We start from the raw sequence: 10,454 nt of genomic DNA on the forward strand, positions 1-10,454 counted from the left end.
GGCAGCAAGTTGTAAACACAAACTCCAGGCTTCAAATCATCCTCTCAGGAATTCACAGCTGACGTCAGAAATGCTATAACCTTCCTCTCCACACGTGTTTTACAGCACAGTCATAATACCAGTGAATAATGGTTTGCTGTTAATGCTTGATGCTTCTCCAGGGCTGTATTTTCCCTTAAAACCTTGAACACAGCAGCCTGCTGCTTCCAAAAAAGTGCCACAAGCCATTTTGTTCGGTTTCTCCTGCAACTGTAAAAGCCTTCCTTTCTTCTGCTTTCTGAGCAACAACAGTTTTGAAAGCAGTGCAGTCAATTATCTGGTGTCAAGCCTCAGTACAGCACAGCGAGGCTAGTGCTGTGCGTGGAGCAGCCAGTGTCTGAATTAGACTCTTCGTGCTACAACAAAAAAAATCAAGGTATTTGGTTTGGTTAGTGACTTGGAACATTTTCATTTGCCTCTGCAGAATATTTGCATTATGCTCCAGTGTGTCGGGCGTCTGTAGGAGAGCAGAGATCAGGATCGCGGCGCACTCATCTGGGAGGAAAATGCTCCATTTCTCAATGCAAACAATGTGAGCAGCACAAGAAAAGGCAATTCAGGGGTTCATTAATAAAACATGACTGAGGCGGGTTATTCCAGACACTCCAGAGTGACAGCTACACTCATTTACACAACTGCTGTTTTTATCTTTTAAATATTTAATAAAAGCTAAAGAGGAATAACGCTATAATAAATGTATGAATATTAGATATTAATGCAGGATGCAAACATAATGCATGGACTATAATCCCTGTCAGAATAAAATGCATGAATATCAAAGAGAGAGGCCTATAAAAGCTCACAGTGTGTACATTGGAGATCAATGATGTCTTTTGGGAATAAGAACAATTTACATTTAGGATTTAAAGGCACATACAGTATCAGCGTTTAATTGTGCAGAATATTTGTGACACGTATTGCCCTTACATGATGAAAAATTAAGACATTAATGAATAAATGCAACATTATGTACAATTACCACATTGCATTTTATTGTGGCCAGCCTGAGGCACAACCTGCGCAATAGCCATGCTGTATGATCAGCATCTTGATACGCCACACCTGTGAGGTGGATGGATTATCTCAGCAAAGGAGAAGTGCTCACTAACACAACAACTTTTATAGAGTGTATATATGTGTTCTCTATACTGTAGCCTGTGTCTGATTTTTATTATTCCTCCCACAGTAAAATTCCTCGTATGTGTACACTGACCTGGCAATAAAGCTGATTCGGATTCTGATTCTTTAATATTTTTATTTTTGACTGTTGTGCACAACAACACAAAGGCACATTCCTTGTATGTAAAAATTACAATAAACCTGCTTCTGATACTTTTAAAAAATAGTTCCAGAGTTTCTCCAGCAGAACACGGTTAGAAAACAGCTGCAAAACCGTTGAATAAATTAAGGAAAATATCCAATTGATGTTGCTCACCGTTAGCAAACACAGTGTTTAAAGCCTCCGTACAACAAGCAGCACACAGGCACAGTTAGAGACTAGCTGGTGAAACTGAGCCACCGAATGCAAAACCGTGGTCAAGCCAGACGCCATCTGATTTTTGTTGCGCCCAAACTAGTGTTCTTATTGTACGAAGCGAGGCAAATGTGCTGAAAGACTCATGTACGGTCCTTCATGCCTTAAATCACAGTTGCATTTTTATGAAGTTTCACCAAACTAATTCTTCAAAAGGTTAGTTCACTATTATCATGGCTTCTGCTTCCTTATGAGTTCTTCTATCAGAGGCACACATTTGGTAACATTTTACTGCAGCAGCTTAGAGAAATCACTCTTCATATGACTGTGTATTTTTTGCTGTTGGGGTGGATTTTAGAGTGTGATTTTTTCGCCTCGCTCACAGCCCGTTCTTACCATAACAACACTACTTCAGGCAAATCAAATGGCAGCTGGCTTGGCCACAGTTTCGCATTTGCATTCGCATAGTGGAGCATGTAGCAGCTAAAGAGCCTGATATTTCCCTCAGCACCTGGTGGGGACCAAACACAGAGCTAACAGAGAGAGAAAACTGGACTCATCATTCATCAGGTGACACAAAACCCCCCCAGTGGTCAAATAAAGTCAGTCTTCACACTGCCCTTAATCAAAAATATGGGAGAACATGATTGTTTAACCTATCAGTTACTTTTCAAGTTAATTGTCTGATTTCTTTTTGAAATTTTAAATGCAAAACTATAATCACAAATCCCTGATACATGTTCCTGCAGTCAGATATTTTAATCATTATGTATTCTTTTTTTTTTTTGTATTTTCATTGCTGTCTCATAAGTTTGTAATGAAGAGACATTCAAACAGCTGCAATGTCATAACAGACTGATCCCTATTGGAATATATATCGATGCTACATTTGATTAAAAGGCCTTCTTAAGTCCCAATACTCCTGTTATAGTGATTTTTCGCCAACAATGAAGAATGCACTTTCTGTCATCTTTCAGCCAGCTGGAAACTGATGATGGAGCACAAACAGTCCAATAAGCATTGGAGACATATGACAGCACATTAAAGCCACTATAATTAAACCCATCCGATGTTTTATTAGATGCAAAGGTCACTATTAACGCTGCACTGAGCACCACAGGCGCTAAAACTCTTGAATATTAGTACGCATATAGGAGATAAATAAAGCGCCGCACAGATGCCTTACGTCCCGGGAACATTACAGTCACAACACTGACTTCTCAGGCGGCACAAAACCATGAAAGTGGTTATTTTAAAAGGTGCATGGCGCGCACACACAGCAGACGCATCACCACAGCAGAGCACGCACAGCCACGCAGCAGCAGCAGTTTTCTTACCTGTGCAGTCCTTCCCTTTGCCTTTGCACTCTCCGCTCTGTGGGCTATAGGACGCCCGAGCCTCCGGCAGGTAGAGCAGCAGAGACAGCAGGCAGGCGGACGCCAGGTACCGGACAACCCCGCCGGGACGCCCGGAACACCTTCCAGGGCCTGACACCATGGTGATCCAATCTCCAGAGACAGGCGGACAAATCACTCGGTACTCGATACAGTTTAAAAGGCGTGCAAACAATTGAGCGTAATCCCGCAAAAGATAGCCTAACACCCCGGCTGCCTCACGCTGTGTCCCGCTGACAGGAGAGCGCCAAAGGCTGGAGAGAAAGCAGCAGAGAGAGCGCAGAAGTCTGTGGTGAAGATGGAGGAATGTGCAGGGAGCTCCTCGCCTGATTCCGCGTTCAGGAAGCCTCGGAGGCGGTCCGGTGTGTCCAGAGAGGAAGCAGAGGAGGCAGCGGCAGCATTCTCGCCATCAGTCCGTCCTCCGCACCCGAAGCTCCGCGTCCTTTGAGGTATATTGATGTAATTCAGCGTATATCTGCGGGATGTCGCGCACGTAGCGACCCTGCACGTCCCGGTTCCCAGTCGCTCCGGCTGTGTCTGTCCGCGCGGCGGTGAAGCGGTACACGGCTCCGGCTGGAGCGGAGACGCGGTGCGTAAAGAGAGCAGCAGCTGCAACCACAACAAAGAGATCCGGACTGAGGAGAGGACAGACAGGCTGGTCACGTGAGAGGATGCAACACTCCCCTCCACCTCCACGCCCCTAACGCACGCGCGCACGCACGCACGCACACCTTAAACACAAACGCAGCCCACAGAATGCAGAAAGGCCCCAGTAAATACTCTATCACTGCAGCGAACAACAGAGCAGGCGTCCAGAGTCAGAAATCACATCTCTGAAAAAATGTATAATTGATAGATAATTTCAGTTTTCCAGCTGATCATCAGCATCACGGAAGACTTCATCTGATCTAAGAGCTGAAATCAAGTTCACAGCTGGGCACCAGCAGCAGATATAAGAGTGAACAGTTCTAGTTTAACATCCAAAAGTGTTTTATCAACATGTCTGTGATGAAGTAAAGATGTGTGTGACTTCTGTTTTGTACTGTCTTACCAGAAAGTAATCAGCCATGATGTTAAACTGACTAAGAATATTTTGATAAATGTCACTTCCACAAGACAGTAAACCTGACATGCCAAGAACGTTTGATGCATGTTGGCCATTTGTAAGTTATGAGCTTTATTAAGGTGTTACATGAAACAGCTCCACTGTGGAGGCTAAGTTAGAGTTCTGCTGGCGTTAGCCTCCTCAAAAATGTAAATGTTCTCAAAGTTTTGATACCTGCATCATTTACATTCAGGTTTTAAATGGATCTATAAGAGCTGGATCGCAGACTCCAAAGATACCACCCGTTCATTTGTACTGATATTGCTCAGTGAGCCAAAACAGTTTTCTAGCCTCCTGCTTTGCTTCCACGTTGTCACACCCCCTGCACACATGCAAGATTCTCCCATAGACTTTAGTTTGGGATGTCAAGCAAGTAAAAATCTCTTTTCTATGCTCTGGTAAACTTTTTGTAAATTTAAAAACCTTTATGGTTTAAAAACTCATAATACAAAGAGTGATAACTGAGCTTGTTTGCAGTTGGAGGTGTTTCTTTTATAACGGAGGTCTGTAGAGAAAACACTACTATTTGTGCCTCAGGGGATTTTTTAGTTGCAGGATGATCGCTGGGACAAATTGGCAGCAAGGCTGAGTGGTGGCGCCATATCAGCCCTCCATGTTTACTTGTTAGCAGCCTTCACTGCCTTTACTGTGAAGAAGACGACCTGGCGCATTACCTCCACCTGTACATTAGTGGAAAAATGTGAAAGCGCTGGCAGAACTGTGTGTTTCATCATTCTCGTGCGTTCGAAAAAAGAAACAGGCTCCCATTCATTAAAACCACAGTTTGAAGAAAGTAGGTGACTGAAGAAAAACTTCTAACAAACCTCCACTACAAACCTGCTGCTCACCGCAATCACAGCTCTCTATCACAGTGAGGGAAAAAGCATAACCGCCGCCGCTCGCCAGGCCACGGCCTGATTGCTCACTCAGTGAAATCTGACACTGAGCTGCTTCCTGCATCAAACAGCGACAGTTTAAACGTCCCTGCTCAGGTGTGTGACAGAGTGATGGAGCTAAAAATTCATGGATTGAGGTGATGTAAGAGCAGCCGGCAGAATGTTTCCAGTTCGATCAGTAATATCCCCGTCTTGACTTGAAGAAGAAGGTTCTGATCGGTTGGTGAAAGGTTAAAGACTTGCTGTTTCAGAGTTCCTGTTTGAGTTGAGCGTCTCAGACTCCAAACAGGACTCGGTCACCACTGAGCCATCATGTGGAGTGAGTCCTGAGCTGGTTGTTCAAACAGGACTCAACACGACTCATTAAACTCTCCACGTTGACTGGATTAATATTTACACAGCTCAGATTGGCTCACAGCTCCATTTTAGGCACCGGTGGCACTCCACCAAGACGAACTAGTGGACTAATTTGGCACGCCACCTTTCATCCAGCTGCTGTGAGTTTGTCGTCTCTCCATCACATTTTTTCACACATGGTGGAAGCAGCAGCAGCAGCAGCAGCAGCAGCAGCAGCAGCGGCGGTAGATGTGAGTCCTCTGCGGTGCTGTTGGACATGCTTGGTTCCACGCCGGCGGCTCTAACAGCTCTCCCGGGCGCTATCACCACCTGCCAGACGGCAGAGTGGAGCGGGCCTGTTCTAAATCACTCACAGCACTGCTGATTAGCTTCTTGGACGAGGTTAAGGACCTTCCAGAAGGTGTGGAAGGAGAGGCCGCAGCAGAAATAAAAAAAGTCTTCCCTGATTTATTTGACTTCCGAGTGACACTGAGCCAAAAATCAGAGCAGACTTTTTTGGCAAAAAGCTGGCAGTTTAAAATCCCACACATACACCAGGAACCTTCAAATTAATGTCCAAGACACTCGTGAGCAAGGCACTAAACCTGAGCTGCTCAGTGGTTGTACTCGCTGGGTGATGGCATCCTGAAGAAAAACCAAAAAATCCAACTGGTTTTTCATTTGCCAGAATTGGAGGAATGTGCATAAATGTCTTTGCAGTAATGAGGCTGGCTTCGTGCTTAAACCTGCAATAACTGTTTTTAGCACTTTTGTGAATACAGCAGTGACACATCATCATCTTTTCAGCTAATGTGGTGAACTTGTTAGCAGCTCCTTAGGGAAATATCTGGCTCTTTAGCGGCTAAATCCTCCACTGTGTTCACGAGCCCGTCTCTTAACTGTGTCTGTCTGCTGGTTGGTGTACAGTGACTGTTTACAGCTTTTATCCTGAAACCAGTGCCATGAGAGTGAACCAGATAAACAATGAGCTGAAAGTCACTATAAAGCTCCGTAAAGTCGAGAAGCTGCAGATTCAGCTGCAAGTTCTCTGTAGCTTCGTTACTATCAGAAACACACATAACTTTGTCACGTTGTTTTCATATTTTGGGGGCATTCTACCTGTATTGGACAGTGATAGCTATCAAACGGTTTGATTGCGACCGGGAAAGGATTCGGCCCCAGTAGCATGCCCTGCACCAGGTGTTACAATAAAAAAGTAGGATTTTAGCTGCTTTAACAAGTGATCTTTTAGTAACATGGGAATGCACAATAAGATATCCTAGTATTAAAAAACACTTGATAATATAAAATCAATGAACACCAGTCCATTATTGTCTCATTATTGCAAGTCCATTCTGTAAATGGAAACCTTCAACAAGCTTAAACAGGGCTGCGTCAGAGCTCACTGCAGAATAATACACTTTATTTATACAGCACTTTTCTACACAAAAGGTTGTTGTGTATCCACAAATATGAAATTTAAAAAATAAACAAAATGAACCTTAATTCAGTATCCTAATGTTTAAATATGAGTATGTGTCACAAAGTTGGCACATAAAGACGTATTTGATGGAATTGGTGGGAAAGTGTTTCTAAATGTTTCACTCTGACAGAAAATATAGCAAGAGAAACCATTTTTTGATTATTATTCATTTTATTTCTTTACCTTCACCCATCATACTATTGTTTGTAGTAAAATTGCTGTGTGGTTGCTAAAACGCATTTCTTAATCACCATTATAATAACGCTGTATAAACACTATGTTTTGTGAGAGATATCTTCAGGACAGACAGAATGAATGTAGTTTTACTTTGGCTCATAAAACAGTGTAATTGCATAAATACATTGCAAAACCAATCAAAGTGTTGATCAAGTGTTTATTGTGATCATTATTTTAAATGTACTCAAAATTATAGAAAATTTGAAAATGTTGTTCAAATGGACTGCATCGACGAAAATAAGGTACTAATACAGCAATAAGTGTTGATGTTTCAGTGACTGTTGGAGAGAGGAGCAAGTGGACTTTCTATTTGGACAGTGCCCTTTCTTGCGGAGAGGGGGTGTTGCACGAATGAACTATGGTTGTATATGATAATTATTCAGATTGGACATTGATGTCCAGTAAAGACGAAGTGAAAGTCCGCTCTTGCTGGCAACTCGACCCTTTAGAGATATAAAAAAGATCTCCCTGACGACAGATGTGTGTGTATCTCGCGCACATGTGTGGAGGCGTGAAAAGAGGTGTGAAAACAAGAAGAGGGTCGAGAGTTTTCATCTTTTAAATCTTTATAATAATCTTTAATACATTTTAAATAACATGTTTTATATGTTTCCCCTGATGATGTCTGAATAATTGTTTTAATCAGCAGAGAAGGCTGTTTGCTAATCTGATCTCTGAACAGCTGTGAAGAGACAAACATCTTCATTTTGTGACTATGGGAGCAGGGCAGGATTTTCTCTCCTTTTGAAGTCAGAAAGAGGTGAGAAGAACAGAATGAGTGTTGACATGAACTGATTTAATGTATTCTGCATTTGGAGTAATTAAAACTGGTTGTTTTATTTGTGAATGCATTTAAGATTATGTAAGAGAAGGGATGTTCATTTAGTTTGTTTGAGAAGTGTGGCCTACTGTATTTGGGCTTTAAACATTTTAAGGATTATACTAACATGAGTTATAGAGGCCTGCATGATATGTTTTATTACCTTATTTGGAGAATTGTTTGTGAACTGAGGCAAAGGGGACAGAAACAGAAGGACCATCTGTCCATAAAAGGAAAAGTAATGTAAAAACCAATCAATGTGATGATCAGGTTTGAGAAAAGGGTGGGGTCCTCTCTGTCTATTTCTCTATTTAAGTTGCTGACCCTAGAGCTCTGCGCGAACTGTTTGGGGCTTATTGAAAATAAATAAGTTTCTTTTTGAGTGGACGTCTTAAGAAAACTACAAAGAGTTTTTCGTCTTCGTTTTCTTCCCCCTCCTCTGGACCGGTAAGTTAGTTTTTACTTACTTTAACATCCACACTGCCCACATTAACACACCTCATTACAGATAAGCAGCAAACTGGCCCTTTAAGGAGCTCATTCCAGGTTATGTGTTCAGCGCCCTGCTCTCTGGGATCTAAAGCGAGACAGACTAGGGAACTTTTGAATCTGGAGTTAGACTTCCAATACAGACGGTCACGCCAGTACCTAGTGTTGAAACTAACTTGTTATCAGAGTTTTCGCCCTTTTTCCTCAGTGGTATCTGAATTCATAATGCGCTCAAAAGGGTGTCCAGAAATGGTGACCCAAGAGGTTCCTCGCGGTGGGACCCTTTTCACTACAAGGTAAAAGATACATTATAACTTAAAGCCAAATCAGACCACGCAGTAAATTAGAGAGTAATTCAAGAGAAGCTTAAAAAACTAGGGTTGAAAACAACTGGAGGGTAAATAAAAGAGTAAGCTGGACAGTATGTGATTTGAAAAGGGATTTAAAAGCTTTGTAGGCAGATTGTTCCAGAGTCTCAGGGGTTTAACAGAAAAACAGAAACTGCTCATGTTCTTTATTTATTCACACACTTTTACACAACCTGAGCTCCTGTTTTATACTCAGTGTAGACACAACTGCTTGTTAGTGCATAAAGCTGTTTTTTACGACAGGGCAGCAGCTCCACTGTTCCATAAAGCTCCATAAAGCTCCATAAAGGAAATGTAAAATGTTCATAAGACTGTAAGATTCTCTTATTTGGTTTGTTTCTTGTTTGTCTGGTTGGAGCAACTATCCGTTTAATTTTCCTTCTTTGTTATCATCTTTGGTTTTTATCTTTCTTTAGATTCTTTTGCAGAGACCTCCTCTGTTCCTCTATAGTTCAGACACTTGGTGAAAAACTAATGGAAGTAGTGTTTTCTGGTGCTGAAAAGGTTTTGTCTTAATTTCTTACTAAGCTTCATCTGCTTTGGTCTCCTGTTTGGGGTTTTAACTGAAGCTTGGCGATCGTCCGGCAGTCGCTGTCAGATTATTCCTCCAACCATATGTCTCAGGAAGAGAATTACAGCTTACTTGGCACTGATGAGGCCTATTACAAATTCTTTAAGGGTTTATTTTACCGGTCTGTAGTTTCTAAATAATCTTCTAGAAAGTTACCCGAAAACAATGATTTGGTACAAACTGTCAGGAAAATAGACAAGGACCAATTGGTACAACATGAATGAGAAATATGTACATATATAAGTAAAGTTTCCAACATAAAATCTTTCTTGGGCTTAAAGGGAACTTTCATTTTCAAGGAGATTGTTGTTTTCCCCTGTAATCAGTACCAAATGACCGACTACAAAAGGAACCTTACTCAGAAACTTTGTGGTAGATACAAACATGTAAAATAAAGTGTTACCAAATATTTTGTAGAATTTTATACATTCTCTACATTTGACCTTGCAGCACTGAATTCATTAATATTAGAAGTCACCGTGAACTTTTTATTGCGCTGAACTGGAGATGTAAAAAATCCAGAAAAGAAACTTAAAAGTCTGCATCTAAAATGAACTAAAATAAAATCAATGTGTGACAAATACTGTCCAACTACACTGATCAGCCATAACATTATGACCGCCTGCTGGTTTTGTCAGAACCAGCATCAACTTTTTCAGCAGATTGACCTGCGGTAGCTCGTCTGTAGAACCGGACCACACAGACCAGCCTTTCGAATATAATGCCGAAAATATTCTGACATAGAGAACATTTACATCAGCTTTTTCCGCTGTCGGCTTCTTCCCTGGTGGCATCTTGCCCACTTGAAACACATTTCTGAAGACCTCTGTTCATTTTTTAGCTCCACGCGACATGCTTTTGTTTCCGGTTTGCAACCTCTACTTCTTGCATTCTTCTTACAGCCATGTGTAATGTCAACTTCTGACGCTGATGGAAACTAGAATAATGAGCCTTGGCCATCAATGACCCTGTCGCCGGTACTGACCCCTGCAGACCGGTTTGGAGATGCTCTGACCCAGTCTACCCATCACAGTTTGGCCCTTGTCAAAGTCGTTCAAATCCTCACCCATTTTTCCTGCTTCTAACAGGTGACCACAGTGCTTTAACAAGTGTAAAGACAATAATACCCAAGAGACAATAATACAAAAACAATACAAGATAAAAGCATGAAAACATTGAAAAGACTAAAATACAGATAAATATAAAATTAGTAAAATAGAATAAAATAAAAGGGATAAAATA

General features: G+C 41.7%; 1 protein-coding gene across 1 annotated transcript in view; it reads right to left on the reverse strand.

The window, feature by feature from the left end:
- The window catches only part of tmeff1a (transmembrane protein with EGF-like and two follistatin-like domains 1a), a 103,707-nt gene extending 100,130 nt beyond the window's left edge, over positions 1-3,577 (reverse strand). The window contains exon 1 of the mRNA XM_046050875.1: positions 2,851-3,577. Within this exon, the coding sequence (XP_045906831.1) occupies positions 2,851-3,010 (160 nt within the window). The 5' untranslated portion in view covers positions 3,011-3,577. The remainder of the gene's footprint in view (positions 1-2,850) is intronic.
- Positions 3,578-10,454: the final 6,877 nt, after the last annotated feature.

The sequence above is a fragment of the Micropterus dolomieu genome, linkage group LG06 (assembly GCF_021292245.1).
Source record: "Micropterus dolomieu isolate WLL.071019.BEF.003 ecotype Adirondacks linkage group LG06, ASM2129224v1, whole genome shotgun sequence".
NCBI classification, from domain to species: Eukaryota; Metazoa; Chordata; class Actinopteri; order Centrarchiformes; family Centrarchidae; genus Micropterus; species Micropterus dolomieu.